The 18866-nt window shown below is 34.4% G+C and overlaps 1 protein-coding gene and 1 long non-coding RNA gene across 2 annotated transcripts; one reads left to right on the top strand and one right to left on the bottom strand.

Moving 5' to 3' along the window:
* Window positions 1-2475: 2475 nt before the first annotated feature.
* On the bottom strand, window positions 2476-9500 carry LOC132626746 (protein REDUCED WALL ACETYLATION 2). The gene is made up of 16 exons (XM_060341723.1): window positions 9195-9500; window positions 7897-7985; window positions 7161-7301; window positions 7033-7089; window positions 6873-6945; window positions 6054-6212; window positions 5283-5432; window positions 4937-5192; window positions 4735-4856; window positions 4465-4551; window positions 4302-4390; window positions 4121-4183; window positions 3921-3977; window positions 3378-3474; window positions 3130-3288; window positions 2476-2707 (listed from the first exon to the last, which is right to left on the bottom strand). The coding sequence occupies exons 1-16, from the start codon at window positions 9225-9227 to the stop codon at window positions 2702-2704; spliced, it is 1638 nt and encodes a 545-aa protein (XP_060197706.1). The 5' UTR covers window positions 9228-9500; the 3' UTR covers window positions 2476-2701.
* A 1685-nt stretch (window positions 9501-11185) lies between these two features.
* Window positions 11186-13239, top strand: LOC132626745 (uncharacterized). The gene is made up of 2 exons (XR_009577600.1): window positions 11186-11395; window positions 12896-13239. It is a non-coding gene; the product is annotated as an uncharacterized LOC132626745 (long non-coding RNA).
* The last annotated feature ends 5627 nt before the right edge of the window (window positions 13240-18866 follow it).

Genomic DNA, 18866 nt, shown 5'->3' with positions numbered 1-18866 from the left:
TAAGGCTTGGGCTCACTTGACCATGGACTTCATCGAAAGACTACCAAGATCTCATGGAAGGGATACTATCCAAGTTGCATTGACAGGTATACTAAATATGCTCATCTATTCACCTTAACACACCCCTATAATGCGACTCATGTAGCTAGACTCTTCAGCGACAACATTTGCAACTTACATGGGGTACCAAGCTCTGTACTTTTAGACAAAGACCCCATCTTCACGAGCCTATTTTGGAGAGAGATGTTTAAAGGATTACAAATTGAGCAAAAATTAAGTACGGCCTACCACCCACAAACAGACAGGTAATCAGAAAGACTTAACCAGTGTATTCAAGTCTATCTGAGATGTATGACTGGCCATCGACCCAAGAATTGGAGTAAGTGGATTCCAATGGCTGAATTCTGGTACAACTCGAACTTCCAATCTGCAATTGGGATGACCCCTTTTAAGACGCTTTACAGGTATGACACAACCATCATTCGAGCTCGTCTCTCAGTCGGAACTGGAAGCTGTCGATCAAGAATTAAGAGAGAGACAATTGATCAATAGGACATTGAAGGATAACCTAACTAGGGCACAGAATCATATGAAACAATTTTCAAATTCAAAGAGAAGTGAAAGAGAATTTGGAATTGGGGACAGGCAATCTTCGATGGCAATTCGCAGAAATTTGAAGTTATCTGCTAAGTTTTTTGGTCCTGACGAATACGAAGAATTGGTCAAGTCGCATACGAGCTGAAGCCTCCCCCAAGGTCCAAAATTCATCCCGTTTTTCATGTGTCACAGTTGAAGAAGAAAGTCGGTGATAAGGTGGTGGTTTCCATGGATCCACCTTACTGTAGTAACGATGGTCAAATGTTGGTGGAACCAGTGGTCATTTTGGAAAGAAAGATGATCAAAGGGGAAACAAGGCGATAACTCAAGTGCTTGTGCAGTGGGCAAATCTCTCCAAAGACGAAGCCACCTGGGAAGATTATTCCTTTATCCGTTCTCAATTTCCAACGTTTGATCTTTGAGTAGATGGGTTTTGACGAAGAGGGGTGGAATTGTCACGATTTCAATCGTGACATGTGGCCTTTCAGGTTATCTGGAGTAACAGTAAAGTTGGGCTGGCCCAATTTAAGAATTAGTCCTAGTATCTATTAGTTTCCTAGTTTATTTAAGTATCCCTAAGTTGTTGTTATTTTCAATTAAGTCCCTCAATGTTGGACCACTGAAGTTATGACACGTAGGATAGATGGTACAAGTTTGTTACGTATTATTAGTTGTACTCGTCCTAGTAGTATATAGGACGCATTCCATGTATTGTGAAGGCATCTGAATATTGAATCAAGTTATTTGCTTTCTTTTTCCTTGTTTTCCATTTGATCCAACGATAGCATAACACTACAACTGAAGTGTCGTAAAGTTTGAACACAATAGAAACCAAGAGAGTCAAAGACGAGAGAGCCAATTCAATGCAGTTATCAAGTGCTAAGTATGGTACGAGCTGGTAAATACGACATAACCTAAAGATAAAGAGAAAAAGGAAATGAAGTTACTAGTTGAGATGACTAACTAGTAGTACCAAAGGAAGTGAGTGAGTGATGAATCAGGAAGAGACTCATCTGCAATGTCATGAGCCGTGAAAGTCTAGAGTGACCTGGGAAGATTAAGCAAGCACGGGAAACAAATTTAAGGTTATAATGTTGACCCAAGGTGCATTTAGACTCAAAGAAGAGTCCCTTCACAATTTTTGCATGCAAGGCGTATGTTAAGCTATACGTGGAAGAATACACTTCCTTAATAACATCCCGATGAGTTCCATTAGGCCAATATGATATAACCACAGCAAAAGTTAATATAACCAATGAGTTTTATTAGTTAAAAGATCACACACTTCCTAACTAATGTCCCGATGAGTTCCACTAGGCCAATGTGATATAACCACAACAAAAGTTAATATAACCAATGAGTTTTATTAGTTAAAAGATCATAACTCCTTGTAGGAATGTCCAAAGGACAAATGGTTTGTGACGCTGGAAACTACTCGATGTCTTTTAATTTGATATGGAACTCACATTATAATTCTTTATATCCTTTGGAATTGTGCTCATTTAAAATTAGACCTTGTGCAAGCTCATTTTCAACAAAAAGTTAGTGGCACGCATGGACTGAGAAGTAGCTAAAGGCGAGATGCCTCGACTGATTTCTGCAAGACTTGAATAGATTTCACAAAATACAAGCTTTTTATTGGATGAAATGAAACTTTCCTTTCTATGGTGAATTCACTGTAAATAAACTACTGTGGTAGAACAATATTGTCAGAGGCGGAGCCAGCTTATGTCCCCTCGGCAAAAAATTACAGTGTATTTTCAAAGTTAAAATTATTTTATTACTTCTTCGTTTATTTACCTTTTAGAATTTTTGAACCCCCTAGATGAAAATCCTGGCTCCGCCACTGAATATTGTTAGGTAAACTGGGACATCGCCTCAGTTAAAAGGTATACATTACAACATGACTAAGCAAATGTGGAAAATACAAACTGCTCAATTGAAAATTTGAGTTGAAGAGCCAGACTTTATAGACAGAATCCTAAACTAAGAACTATAACCCAGTTGGGTATCTATCTTCTCTGTTTAATCATGTAAAAAGAAAATGTAGCCGCTGTAGCCGGCTCACAAACTGTATCTGCCTTCATTTAATATACATACACTTTTACACCTGTAAATTAGAAACAAGCTCATTACACATTGATTTTTTTTCAAACTACGAAATGGTTAAAGTTGCGGAGTCTATTAACTAATTTCTTCATGTTATGTCCCATGCAAAACTGATTTAATCATCTTTTTGGACATGATATCATTATGTATATATGCTCCGACAAATGGTCATTGATTATGTTATCCTTCACTCTTTTTATACAAATATACTCTTTTTATACAAATATAAACAGTCCTATATCACTTAGAAAAATGAGAAAAAGAAATTTCCCACTTTTCACTTGCTAGATGTCAACTTGGAATATTCTATAAGCACACATTTGCTTTCTGTTTAATATATCTGATCATTCTTATAGAAACTTGAAAAGTGCAAAAGATGAAGCAAACACGAAAGAGGATAGGAAAGCACAGAGAATGACTTACCAGCATCTGAGGTACCCTTAGAAATACAGAGGACAAGACATATAGAAGACCTGATACTACTAAAGCTGCAACTATGTTGTAGCCAAGACGTTTATCATCTTTCATCGGAATAAATGTGGATTTCAAAGTGTTTGTCAATTCGAATAATCTGTGAGAAACCTGCACATACATAAAGAAACAGGAAGCTGATTCGTGCATTCATGTGTTCTCCTCAAGAAAGGCAATGAACAAGAAATTAATCTACTTACTGCAACGTATATGGCAGTGGTAAGAATGAAGTTCATCAATGGATAGTCGGGGATCAAACATAGCAACTTTTTAGGCTGTCCATCTGGCACACCAGATCTGCATTTATTGACCTCTATGTTATGTACACACATTTGTTCATATCCACAATTCATCTTTTTTTTCTAACAGAAAAAGTAGTACTAAGATTTCTTTGTTTCCATAGAATCACTTTGTAATTAGTGGTCACTATGCCAAAACATTAAGCCAACTCCAGCATCCCAAGGTAACACATTTACCTATAATAATATCTTTTTCATTACGAGCGCACAGTCAATTACAAAATAAGATCATAGCTTGAGGAACATCACATAAAAAACAGCCAAAGGTGAAACTAACATCAGTCTTGTGATAACATTCAAATGGTCTTATGCTTAGATATGCAGATCAGGGGAAGGGTAAAAAAGTAGTATCATAAATCAATAAGAACTAGAGAAGCATAGTATCTTAAAAACCGTGTAACGGCTGAGCAAGAAACAAATCAACCTTTAATTCATCTTTCATACCTTAACCATATATGGATTTGGGATATATAGGTCTCCAAAGTGATCTTCCCAAGCCATCTACAGGTCAACAAAGCAATGAGCAGTCAGTCTTCAAGTAACAAACCAAAATCCAATATCTACTTATACATTTCTCATGAATTCACTGTCTAACATATGAAAAATAAACTGTAAAAGAAACCTTCTAATGCAAATTTACTTACGCAAAAAGGGTTAACGTGTAGCTACGAAAATATTGGGTAACATTCCGCAAGGATATGTAGACACTGTTAGATAAGAACACCAAAATCTACATTAGAAAGGAACCCGCAACACATTATTCACTAGTGAAAGAACAAACTCTCAAAATAACTGAGCAATCAAGTAGGGGGGAAAAAGACATACGTTATCGGTATCCAAGATGTATATGGATGATATTTGTTATATGTGATCTTCGGAAGCTTGTATATATGCTCATACCAAAGATATCCCATCTGACATTTGTATAATATGTAAACAAGGGAGAGAAGTTCGAAAATTCAGACAAGTGGCAAAAGAGAGGAGGTACCGTGAGTGACACTATGGCAACAGCTGCTTTAATTGATATCCTACGCTTCACTTCGGTTTCCTCAAGTTTCTCCATCCATCTCTCTACCTGATAGATGAAACTTGAACCATTTATGAACTAAAATTGTTAAGGAAAGGAGCTGAAATTTCAGAAAAGGATAAATGACAACATCATCTGCTCTGCTCTGCTCTGCTCTGCTCTGAGAGTTGCAAAAGTTCATAAGAGGACTGACTGACAGGTAAAAGTTGAAAACTCTGAATAGGAACTTACAGTTGGATGATAATATGCATATATCATCCCAATTATCCATACGTAACGATCAAGACCTGAACGGAATTGCCACTCATGCAAGAGAGACTGCTTTGGTTTTGAAGGATCTGGATCAGCATATCCTAAAATATATACATACACACAGGCGTTACTAATAAGCCGTGACAAAGAAGGAAGAAGAAAACAAATTCAAGGTACCAACCAAGGAAGAAAGTAAATGGGCTCCAAACCACTTCAAAGACTCCTGGAACTTCCCACATCAGAATAACAACCAAGAAGCAGGCAATGAATTTAACGGCAATAACTGTTCCGTTTTCATTGTATTTGTTGAATATACCAAGGGCCCCGTAAACCATCAAAGTGAAAAGAGTGTGCATGGGGCATATATAGTATAGCATGTAATTGTTGTTAAGGACAACGCAGCTAAAGAATACCAAGAAATTAAGCCTCCACATCATCTGTCCATCAAAGACTACATCTTTCAGAAGCACTGTCAATTAAAGAAAATCCAATACAAAAGATCTGCAAAGTCCAGAGGCAGATAATACCTGAGTGAATCTTGCAATGCTGAAATCCTTGCGGATGTAGTAGTAAGAGAAGTTTCCAAATCCAGTCATCCATACATACCCAGCTATAAAAACTCGTATAGCATTGTAAAATTCTGTGGCAGCAAAGTAGTGATACATTAAAAATAATACCTGTTACAAGAAATAAAATTGTGAGAACCCAGAAGTTTATGGTGCATGCAACTGAAACTTGTAGAAACCGACAGATGTTTATGAGAAGGAATACTCTCACTGACTCGAAGTTATCCAAAAGATACTGCCTGGTAGTCAAAGTGGTACAAGATGCATTTCCAAGATGCAATGGCACTTGGTATAAAACCTTGACCTTTAAGTTGTGCCATAATTTTTTTTCTGATGATAAGTTATGCCGTCATAAATACTACAGATGGTCCTCTTTGTTTCCTTACTCAAAAAGACCCCCCTGGGAGAAGCATTTTATTCATGCTCGAACATCCTATACTCTCCTAGTGCCTACAGCAGTATCCTATTTTTTTTTTTTCTCCTTTTTTTGTGGGGGGTCACATACTCACAGGGGAAAGCATGTCCAAGTTTTGTGATTGTGTATAGCCATTTACTATTATTCAATAATTCCCAATGTCATACTAGTATCATTAGGAGATTCATAACTCATAACAATACATGAAAGACAACGTTACCACATAAAGTCAGATTTTGCCAACATATGCAGGAAAAAGTTAGGAGAAAAGAAATCATAGATTATCAGCTAGTGAATCATGCCAAGAGCTGAGTTACCTGCATCCATCCTTTCCATTCTTCAGTTTGATGCCTATTCAAATACATTATGGATTTTCCGGAGAAAGGTGACTTATCACGGTGGATCGTAAAAGAAGTGATTGCTGAGACTATGATGAGAAGGAAGTAGAGGAAGAGGAAAAGATCACGATTGTAGCTCTGCAAAGACAATCAAAAGAAGCAACAAAAGCTGGTTAGAACCAGAAGAGTACATACAACCAGCTTCCTGCACATAAATGATAACATTAACGACTAGAACCTTAAAATTTATCCAAAGTTGCAAATGATCTTGAACTAATAAAGAAAATACACAATAGAGTTTAGGATGCTTGATCAGTTGTTCTTGCTTCTTTATTTTGAAGGAATGCATCGGTAACCCTTGAATATGTGCCTCCACATTGCCAAAGGATATAGAGATGCTCCATCCAGGTATAGCACACAACATGGGCCAACTTAGTTTTACATAAAATTATTATTGTAAGCACAATCACAGGGTGCTCCAGTGCTGTAACAGCATTCAGGACAAAAACATCATCTTTTCCATCCTAATACTGAAAAAGACTTGGCCTAAAAAGTCAAACTGTAGCAAACGAGAAAACAGAAAAAGAAGAAACAAAGAGTAGCGACAGACAAAAAGAAAAGAAAGAAATGAAGCTGCATCTATCTCTGATATGTTAGTTAATTGTGCATATGCTGCACAGTTAAAATTTGTCCTCATGCTTTTACTCCAAAAAGAAACTCCCAGAATTTCTTTGGTTAACGATACAATGTCAATGGCCCATGGAGAAAACACAAAGATAAGGAAAAGGTTTACTGTACCTTCTTCGATTCACCAAATAGATTTGTACGGTCAGATAGGTAAAAGTAAGTCATAAGGGCACCAAACTCGGATCTGTAGATAAAGAGGGGAGATGAGAAACAACAAGCTGAGCCATAGTCTTCAGGAACTTAAGTCTTGAAATCATGGAAGTCCACTTACATTGCTCTCAGAGTTAATCGATTTTCAAGTAAGAAATTTTCGTCCATCAAGAAAAACCTGAGGTATTTACCTTACGTGAGTTCAAGGAACTGATATTATCTGATTAAAGCAAACATAGAGTTTCAAACCTAGTAATCTGAGATGTCACAGATGAACTTCTGATTCTAGGCGATGTTGATTGAGGACCACCTCCTTCCAATAGAACAGCTCTATCATCTTCCTTGACTGCTTCATTTCCCAACTCAACCAAATTGATATCAGAATGCCTACTGCAATATGTGAGAGGAATTCTCCAGCTTTAAATTAGATTGAAGATGAAAGCCCTCGCTTAATCAAGACGTGCATCACAGATTTGAGGTACAGTAAGAATATACACTACTAATTTTAAAAAAAAAAAAAAGGCCATATATTCATGAAATTCCCGCCACCTTAACTCACTAATACTCGGAGCATAAGATAGGGAAATATGAACAAGAAGACGAATGAATATTACCGCGGACCAAGAAAGTAACAGTATCATATTAAGATATCAAAGAGCTGAAATATTATTATTCTCACTGCTTATGACACTTATTTACCATCATATCTGATCTGATATTAAAATTATCCTCTTTCTAGAGAGACAAAAGCACACAAATGAGGAATGCTCCCCAATGTTGTATATTTTTTCAAGAAAGCATCAACAAGAATAACAAAAGTAATAGTAATATAACAACAACAACAATAATAAGGAGCGTATTTCTTTAAATGGGAATTAATAAAGAGCTATCATATAGTCAAGAAAATTTACATAAATTGCTTTAGACATGCATCCAACAATTTTGCTGCCAAAAATACAGATCTGAAGAGCTTTAATCAGCTTACACTTTGGATGCTGAATTTTTCTTGTACTCCAAATATTCTGAATATAACCAAGCAGCACATACCGGCACAATTCCAAGAAAAAATGACACCTGTAATTCATTTAGAGGAAAGTTACATTTTTATATATCAATCATCCATCGTCCAAAATCAACTCATCGAAGCCTTGAAGTACAAACACTTGATCACAAGGCAAAAATCATGTAAACCACCTTCTAACTACAAAATTCTACGACAATCCTATGAAATTTGAAACAAAGAAGACAGAACAAGACTTGAAGCTCAAAAGTCCCATCAAACTTTGAACTTCAATACAACCAATGGAAGATCCAATCAAATGAACATAAGCTTGCTTCCAGGGGCGGATTCACGTGTAAGTGAGGGTGTTCACCCAAACACCCTCGGCAAAAAATTACAGTGTATATATAGGGTAAATTTTCTATATTTATGTACATATATTAACTTTTGAACACCCTCAGCAAAAAATTACAGTGTATATTTAGCTTCTTCTTTTTTCCGAACACCTTGAATGAAAATCCTAGATCCGCCAATGCTTGCTTCCACTACCAATTTCAAAATGTAATCGCAAAGGACTCACACATAGAACATCTAAAATGCCACTTACCCAAAAGTCCTACGATGATGTGGAGTGGGAGTAAACCCTTAAAAGAATCAAGCACCATCTTATCGAACAAGTGGGAAGCTATTAAACAAATGCTGCTTAGTAAACAATTCCACTCAAAATCTGAAGTTCATTTAAACAATGCAAGTTGTAATAGAGTGAACAAACATGTCTCAACAAGTAACATAAAAGCATTTAACAAAAACACGTCGCATTTTAATTAACAAAATCACAACAAGAATTAGATAACATGAAACTGATGTTTGAACCAAGCCAGACTCTAAAAACAATCAGAGAATTGAAGTATGGAAAGTAAACACTTTTCAACTGCTAAGCAGAAAGCATTCAGCAAAAGAACACCCACAGTTGTAACTGCATAACCAATTTGCAAAATGAGGAGCAAATGTTTGAACTTGATACAAGGCAAAATCAAGACCTTGTTTAGTAGCAAGTAAGCATGTTTTAACTACCAAACAGAAAGGGCACTGAACACAAAACATAGCCACCCTCGTAACTACAAAATTCAACTAAAGCAAACACAATCAAAATGAAAAGGCATTGAGCACAAACCCCAGTCATACTGCCAATACAAAAACCAACTAAGGAAACGGATCAAAATGCGAATTTTATTGAACGAAGCAAAAAATGGGGGTTAGAAGAAGGAAAAAGATTGGCTAACCTGACCAGGTGTTAAGGGGCCGTAGATTAGCATCCTCACACTTCACAACTGATAACCCTTCTTCTTCTTCTTCAAGAAATTTTCACAGTGTGTACATCAAATAGAAATCATCAGATCTAGCTATGATGGACGGAAAAAGACAATGAATCTTTGGTATTCAAATTTGGAAATGTTGTGTAATGGCTCACTCTGTATTCATTACTACTGAGTAACTGTGCTCTTAGAACGAAGACAGGAAACTGGATGGGACGGTGAATGCTTACATAAAGTTTGTTGGAAATGTTTTTATCCTCCAAATGTGAATTTGGCACAGTTGAGTTGGCTGGCTCCCTAAATTTTTATCTAATGTGGGTTTGAATTCGTAGTTCCCTCCCTCATTTTTTCTTTTCCTACTCCTATAAAAAATAAAATAAAAGAAAAAAAAACTGGGAAATCACTAGATTCGATAATGAGATTTTAAGGTTTGGGATTTGGGTTACGCTAGTGTTTTTAGCTTGGGCACATTCTTACGAAAAATACTCACTCCTTAAAAGTAAAAAGTATATTTATTTACTTATCCTTAATAAGATCTTGAAAAAAGAATTATCTATAGTTTTTTGTATGTAAGAACAAATTTAATTCCTTATTGATTAGATAAGACACCACTTATTTTAAAATAAAATAAAAAGATAAAAACACCACTTATGCTGAAATGGAAGAAGTATAATCCAGTGTAAATAAAAGAAAATTGAATCATTCAATGCAAATGTTTCTTGCTTCTTCTTTTTTTCCTTATAGTAAAAAATTCAAATAAAGCCTAAATATATACTCTATCCACATGGTGGTATCATTTGAATTTCAAAAGTCAAATAATTTTTTCTTATGCCTTTTTAAGTATTTTGAATTATCAATTCATGTGATTTATAATATTTTTACGTAATTTTTAAATATAGAAATTTTATTTTAAAAACTTAAAAGTTTATGTCCATATTCACAGTCAAAACTAATAAAAAAATAATATCCATCCTGAATAAAAAGTCTCGGTTAAATTTAATTATTGGGATTATGTTGAAGCTTTTAATAAAGTCTTTTTATATGAAAATCCTAATAAAAAGCATTCATGGTTCATCAAGGTGTGCGCCAATGTTTATAAACCGGGCATTCCAAATTGGTTTTGCCAATGGTGGATCAATTATGGTCCAACTATGAAGATTTTGCCAGAACCATTCAAAAGTTTATATACTAAATGGGTTGAAGTTTCTCCCAAGATTATAGACTTGGAAACTAATAATATTTTCTTTGAAGGAATTGCTAATATGTATTTCTTCATTGAGTTCTCTATTCCATGGATAATGAAATGGTCTGTGGAAGTGGGTAATACCCCGCACAATATACCTTGTCTTCACAGGATTTTTTATACAAAGTTCTGGAAAAAATTGCTCCAAAAATCAAATGATGGAACCATTCAGGGACAAGAGTTAATAAACCAGATCGAAACTACTATTGCTAGTTATAGGGATTCGATCGATTCCAGACAAAGGGAAGTTCCTAGCCCTTTCCAGCATATTGCGCGCCGAATTTAGATGAAAAAAGGGATTACATCCCAAGAAGAAATGATAGCTCTTTATATGGAGGAATTTAAAAAAGATTTATCTAAAAATCTTGGAGTTGATATCTCTAAAATTTCCCCAGACATATCTATGGCATCGGTTGGTCATACCACCGACAATGAAGTAAATGAGGAAGAAGATGAAGAAACAGGTGATAGCCATGTTTTAGCTGGAGAATCTCAAAGTCCTGATCATACAGTGGACTTTTCATAATTTTTGACACAATTCAACAGCCAAAAGGAAGAATCTTCCAGCATCGCAAAAGACAAAGGCAAGACTAAAATGAAGTGATAAGGTGGATCCCGCCACAAAAATCAACTTTTATAAAAGCATATTTTTAATAAAGCAAAGTAGTTTGTTTTATTTAATTATTGTAATTTTACTTTATTAAAGATAGCTTTTTCTTTTTCTTTGTTGGCCAAACTTGTCGGCCATCCTTATCTTCTCCTCATTTTGTCATTTTCCTTTAGGATCCGTTATAAAAGGATCACTTGTAATTGGAAAGACAAGCTTGGATACACTGCCTTCTCTCTCTTGTAAAAAATCCACTAAATAAAAATTTTGAAGTTTGCTACATCTCTCTCTCCTCTGGTTACGACACAGCTCCCTTAGGTAATTTTCTTTTCTTTTATTTTGTTTTATTCAACAATTCTTATATTATCTTTAGCCTAAATGATAGGCTATATATTTTGTGTTGAACTATATCACACTAGACTACTACTTATTATGGTGAAAATGTTTTAATTAGCAAAGGGTCGGGTAGTGTTGAGGTCAGGCAGAGAATAACCCAGGCGGACTATTCAAATTCAAGCGGTGGTCCTGTTGTTATGTCTGCTTAGCCGAGGTGGCGTTTAGGGCTGTTTTTGGACTTATTCTGAGGTTGGACAAACCCATCGCCAGGGTTATTAACCTATAAAAGATCCTCTGTAGCGTCATCCCAAAGTGCGATCCTACAGTTAATGGTAAAAAAATAATTATTTAAAAAATTCAAAAAATATCACATAAGTTGAGATGGCGAGAATACATTTTTTTTAAAAAATATATCATGTGTTCAAATTCATGCATAAGCAGAGTCAATAGCAGTGGTACGCACCTACCACCGACAGAGTCAATTTGTCATTGAATTTAAGGTTTGTAACATTGCTTTACACTGGCGTGACTTCTAGGTTTTAGCAGAAGTCATGTCCTCTACTTCTTCTATTCCACCCCGACAAATACGTATCATCTTATAATATTTAAAAAAAAAAAATTAGCGATCAAATTTCAGGAGTTTAAAAATTCCTTTCCTCTTCCAGAATTTTCTTTTGTATTTCAAATATTTTTCACTTTATTTGATATTACAGTGTTAGAATTGAATATGAAATTGTGTTTGGTTATATATTTTCAAAAGACTATTTGGAATAATGTTCATACTTAAATGTACTTTTTAAATTTGAAATATAACTTCAAAAGTGAAAAGTAAATTTTACAACAAGTTACAAGCTGTTTTTAAAATTTGAAATACAACTTCAAGTTGATTTGAAATTTTCGTGATTAAATACAGATTTTCAAGTAAAGTGAAAATTTGTTCCTATCCAAAAAAAAATGAATAAGACATTCTCAAACGGGTACTTTTGGACTCTCACTCGGAGATTTAGGGGGCCTTCAGAATTGGGACCTACCAACTGCTATATTAAAATTATTAAATCAAGACATTTTGAAGCGAATTAATCATTTTCACCCTTTGATTAATTAAAGGGTGAAAATGATTTTTATCTCTTAATTTTGCTTTGAAAATTAAACTCTCCTCTCAATGTATTATATAGGCGGAGGATTGAAAATATCAAGGGTAAAATATATCTTGCATAGAATAAAGGAGGGAGAATGTCTATTGTTCATAGTTGAGGAGGGAGTTTGATTTTTATAACAAAGTTAGGGGGTCAAAATGATTTTCACCCTTAATTAAATGGCTTTATTTATTGATTGGTTACATTTTAGCACGATTGTTATGCGAGCGAAACTTGTTAGGTTCAAGAATATTCTTTCTCATTTAATCCATGTTAATCGATTAACTTTTTTCTACGAATAAGCAATAAAATAAGTGAAAAGGGTAATTAAACTTAACTATTATAGGAGCATGGGTTAACACCCCTGGATCGTCGACACACACGAGTCCGTCCACATGTGTGCTTGCCAACATAGGGTCATTTATGGGATTTCAAATTTATGCCCTTCCTAGCTGTTGTACTTAAGTGCTTTGGTATCTGTATTGTTTCTCCTTTGGACAAAAAAACTAAGCTATCTTTTCCTTATTTATTTCGTATCCTTGTACTGACTTATTTTGAGGGGGAAAGGTAGACCCTACTTGGAAAAAATTTACGCGCTCAATTAGGAACCGTGTTAGACACATTATTGTTTCTCTTCACTAAATGTGGGCCCCACTTGAATAATGTATACCACGCGCTACTTTGCAATGACTTGGGATGTTCTGAACAAGGGCCCCACATGAGCTATTTATTTCATCTTTATTCATTTTCAAGTTTCAACTTATAAACTCATCAGCATAGTACCAAGTACAATACGTTTTCTTAGAGTAATCAACTTAAGACATTGATTTGTATATATCTACATTATAATTTGGATTGATTATAGATATTGTTGTTGTTCTTAATAATATTTTACCACGTTAATAAGTACTATTTATCAGCTATCAATATTTGATTATAAATATCACTCCAGTCATCCTTATTTATTTGATGATATTTAATTGAGCACAAAGTTTGAAAATGAAAGGAAAAAAGCATTTGCAATTTGTTATGTAAAACAAGTTATAAATATTTATGTTATTACAAATCATTGTTGTTTACCCCGAATTTGGTAAATCAATTGAATTTATACGCGGGTATAGGATATGTGTTTGAATCTCGATATATTTGATGGATACAAGATTCGTATGGTTAAGATGTGAAGAAAACGATGATGCTTAGAGGACCACTGCGGATTTATACATCTACTAACATATAAATATTATTTGTTTGAACAAGTAATAGAGATGAACACAATGATTCCGGACCAAAATCTAATATTGAGAGAGAGATTTGTATATATCTTCTAGTACAAAAATGTTGATGATCCCAGGGAGCCAGCCCCTACAAAGGAGAGTGATGTGTTCTATTTATAGTGTGACCTCCATGGGTCTCATATGATGTGAGCTAATAAAGTAATATCAACAAGGACAGCTCTGCACGGATTTGGTGGGATTAGATTGACGGCGCCGTCTGACACACGCATAGTTGGTAGCCGACCATGATGTGACACCACCGATGCGCTTCAGCAACGGTCATAACGGACCAACGGATACACGGGCAAATGGCTGTCCGGATCAACGGTGATGAACCCTCGGGAAGAGTCCCCGAACCATCGGTGGCATAGAGACCGGGCCAAAACGGACTAACGGCCACGATTTCCCGGACCAACGGCCACAATCAGTTCGGACCAACGGCCACGATCAATTCGGCTATGGAGGAACCGGACCAGATGACGATATTCCCTCTTTTCCTTCGATCTCTGGTCTTACCGGTTCTAACATATGTCCGATTTTTACCGTATACAATTGTAAAGTTGAATTGAATTGAGTACTAAATATAGAAAAATATCGTTCTTTTTTAAACTGATTAATAAATATTATCACATATATAAATTGACACAGAGGAAGTAACGAGGAATAATAAAATTTCTTTCTGCGTGTTTTGAGATAAATTGAAGTATCACATATATAAATGGACACCGAGGAATAAATAAATTCTAAATTTGCATAAAATTAAAATTATGAATATATATTGGGCCCGTGCTGGCACGTGCTTCGATATCTAGTGTTTGTTAAAAAAGGGGAAATCTACATAGTGTAGAGAACATTAGGCCTTATTTACATTTAGTAGCTATACTTTGCCCAAACTACATCTCATAGCTAAATCTTGTATGTCAATTACACAAGGTAACTAGTATAGTAAAATTATATTGTATTTAGAATTAAAAAAACTATTTTCTCTCTATTCTCTCACAATCTCCTCCCATTTTCCTTCATTTTCTCTCTCCTCCATCACCTCTCTCTCTCTCTCTCTAAGCCGTCTTTTTCTACACCGACAACCACCACCGCCGGCAGAACTCCGATAACACCCACCAAATCTGCCACCATGCACTCCATCTCCAGCCACCACGAAACCACCAACCCGACCATCCCTCCACTGCTTCTCAAATCACCACCCCTTCTCTGATCCTACCCTCCATTGCCATCTCCGTCCAAACCAGCTCCGGTGAAACCTAGCTCCGGCTAAATCAGCTCGTCTCTCTGCCTGTTCTGTTGAGTGTATCTCCGTCCAGATCTCTCTCTCTCTCCCTTTTTCTCAGATCTGTCGAGATCATCGGAGCATTTGTATTCATTATTTTTGAGTTTTTTGGTTAATTTTTTAGATTGTATTCATTTTATTGTTTTGCATTCAGTTTTTTTGAGTGTTTTTGTTAATTTTTAGTGTATCTATTTTTTTATGTATTCAATTTTTAGTGTATTACTCGATGCCTTCACTAAAAAAAAATTGTATGCAACAAGTTGAATACAATATTTTTTGTATTCATGTTGTTTGAATACCACTGATTTTTAAATACAATAAAATGAATACAATGTAAAAGTAGCTATAGATGAATACATTTGACATGAATACAGCTGAGTTGAATACATATGACTTGAATACAATGAAAAGAATTTTTGAATTTTTTTTATTCGTTGTATTCATGAATATAGCTAGGCCGTTTTATGAATATAGCGAGCCATTTTTTGAATACAGCGGGAAAACTGTAGCTACGCAATGTAAATATTGAAACTGTATCTATGGCAAATTTTAAACCCCAAAGTGTAGTCATTTATGTAAAATTCCCTTAAAAAATATCGTTTGCCCAGTGAGGAAAATGTTGTCTATTTTGAAGGCCGTATTTAAAGATGAAGAACCAAAAATGAATTCAAACGGGATTATTATTTATTAGGGTTGTGCCAAAACCAATATAAGAGAGAAAACATTTCTTGCAATTAGAATTTCACCTATCGAAAACTCACATTTTGGAACCTTTGGCACCCCATCCCCATGCCATTTTTTCATTAAAAATCATTATATTATTCATAGGAGCGTACAATATTATTTATAATCCAATTAATGGAAACTTGTCTCCCAAGAAATTCTTTGTACTAAAAATACAGAAACTTAGCTAAGTTATGTGTAACAGTATTAATGGTTCCGGGAATATATATAAATTTAACTCGCAATCTATGTTGTTTTTACAAAGAACTTTCATTTTTTTTTTCAGCATATGCCATGTCATTTGGGCAATAGGATTTCAGCTTTAAACTAATACATAGTATTTCTTATATATTAACTGATACTTGCAATCTTGCATTCAAACTCTGGGTGATTCTTCTATATTTATCTAAATTTTGATGGAGAAACCTTTGATGATACAAGTAGTGGCGGTGTTAGGTATTTCAACAGAGAAATTCAAAAGATAACAATATTAAATTTGAAATTCGAACACATAATCTAAAGCAACATTTGAACCCTCAAGGGTCGTTTGGTAGCTAGTCAGAATTATGCAGGTATTAATAATACATGGATTAATTATGAGAAATCTATGTATTGTTTCATGTAGGGATATTTAGTTATGCAGGATTTGGTTATTCATGTACTAGTTATTCATACATGTACTCTCTCCGTCCCATTTTATATGAGGGTGTTTGACTGGACACGAAATTTAATGAAGAAAGGAAAACTTTTGAAATTATATTTGTGTGGCGAGTTAATTCCACTTTACCCCCTAACATTTAAAGGTTAGGAAACGTACACCCTCCACATATTAAATGGGAATGATAACCCCCTTATGCAATATTTTCCGGTGAGAGTTTTCTTTTTTTGAATATTGATCTTTTTTCTTTTTCTTTCTAGAATTAAAATACGAAAATATGTAACTCTTATTATCGTCACATTCACCTATTCTGTTGAAAATAATGTACTTCTTTTACGATATATCAACTACTTGGAATAATTTGTTAATAAATTTCAAGTTATGTGGCATTTGTTTTACATGCATCCGCATTAAATTTTTGGGTTTTAATTGCACATCAACGTCTACCTAATTTTTCCTCTAACATTCCCTTTGGGTCATCTACGAATATTTTGTACAGTAGCAATTCTCATCCGCTAAGATATATTTCACAATAATTTCCACATAAATCAATTATTTAAGCATATTTTTATATTTTCAAAACGACTCAGCTGAGCTAAGCAAATAATGTTTTTTCCTGAAAAATCAATCTGATTTTTATCCCATATGAAACATTTTTCTAATTATATTTATATAAGTAATTATTTGAGATTTATGAACGAAATGCTTGGTTATAGGAAATCAATAGGCTTTTTATTTGAGTGTTTATGCTTATGCAATTGTATGGTTGGCTTAAATCAAACCGGAAATAAGCATAAACACTCAAATAAGAACCCCTTTATGCAATAACCCCTTATGCAATATTTTCTTTATGAAACGTCTCATTGGAATATATTATATAAGTGGTTACCGTTTCCATTCAACATGTGGAGGAGGTATTATTTTCCAACCCTTAAATATTAATAGAGTAAAGTGAAATGACTTTTAGCTTAAACTCATCAAAAAAGAGGAAAACACAAGCTTCAATAAGTCTAGAAAAGTACCTGAAGTTTTTTTTTTTTTTTTTTGGGTTGTTCAATGGAAGAGGTGAATGAAATTAAGCAGACAGCTCATGCGCAATTAGAACCAAAAAAATTTAATGCGCATGCAAGTAAAAAAATGCCATGTAACTTGAAATTTATTACTCCCTCCATTCCAAAATAAGTGTCTCTTTTAGCTCATGCACACTCCTTAAGAAATTGCTCACTCCTAGAAAATTAGGAGTGTTTTTACCAACTTACCCCTAATTAATGCTTAGAAAAAGAAAAGTTATTTAATGATTCTTGATAATAAATAAGGGTAAGTTTGGAAGAATAGAATTAATTTCTTCTCGAAATCCTAAAGTGTCACTTATTTTGGAACAAAATAAAAAGCCTAAAAGGACACTTATTTTGGAATGGAGGGAGTAACAGATTTTTTCAAGTAGTTGTTATATCGTAAAAGAAGTATATGTTTTCAACGAAATAGGTGAATGTGACAATAATAAGAGTTATATATTTTCATATTTTAGTTCCAGAAAGAAAAAAAAGATATATATTAAAAAAAAAAAACTCTCACCAACTAATATTGCATAAAGGGGTTATCGTTCTCATTTAATATGTGGAGGGGGTATCATTTCTCAACTCTTAAATGTTAGGGTGTAAAAAGGGATTAACTCTTGTGTGGTTGTAAATCATCTCATAGAATTAAATTGTTCCAAATATAGAAAAGTGTCATTCTTTTTTAGGCTGACTAAAAAGAAAAAAGTGTCATATAAAATGGGATGGAGGGAGTATTAGTGTTTTTTTTTTTAAATTGTTTTTATTACATAGGGGGTAGGGGAAGGGGATTACAATGTGAGGATTCGAACCCTCACCAACAAGGTGAGTGTTCATGTAGCCAACCAACTGAGCTACTAGATCCCTACGAGGGAGTATTAGTTATTTCATCTTTTATCCTGTATAAAATAATACAGTGATTCGCTCATAACTTATACAGATATTAATTATGTGTGTTTCTAAATGGCAAATCAAACACCATATTAGGTGCGTTGAATTGTATATATAGCAAAAGAATCTATCAAACATGATATTATTTATATAAAATTTTAATATCTGCATAACTTAGCTTCGAACCTGCTACCAAACGACCCCTTAGTATCATTAGGCTTAGAAAGAAGTTTGGTTTCGCTTAAGGGACTCAAGAACTTATACTTAGTTTTTTTTTTTTTGTACAATATTTCAATTAATAAAAAGGATTTAATTGAACTCCATTTAACCGAAGATAAGCTCCGCTCGAGAGTATAAATTCACGTAAGGAGTTGAAACTTCAAAATAGTGTAGAATTACGTACAAGTTGATTTGAATTTGTCCAATAAAAA

Source organism: Lycium barbarum, chromosome 2 (assembly GCF_019175385.1).
Source record: "Lycium barbarum isolate Lr01 chromosome 2, ASM1917538v2, whole genome shotgun sequence".
NCBI lineage: Eukaryota > Viridiplantae > Streptophyta > Magnoliopsida > Solanales > Solanaceae > Lycium > Lycium barbarum.
Note: the sequence above shows the minus strand (reverse complement) of the source record. Positions and strands in the feature narration are given on the sequence as shown.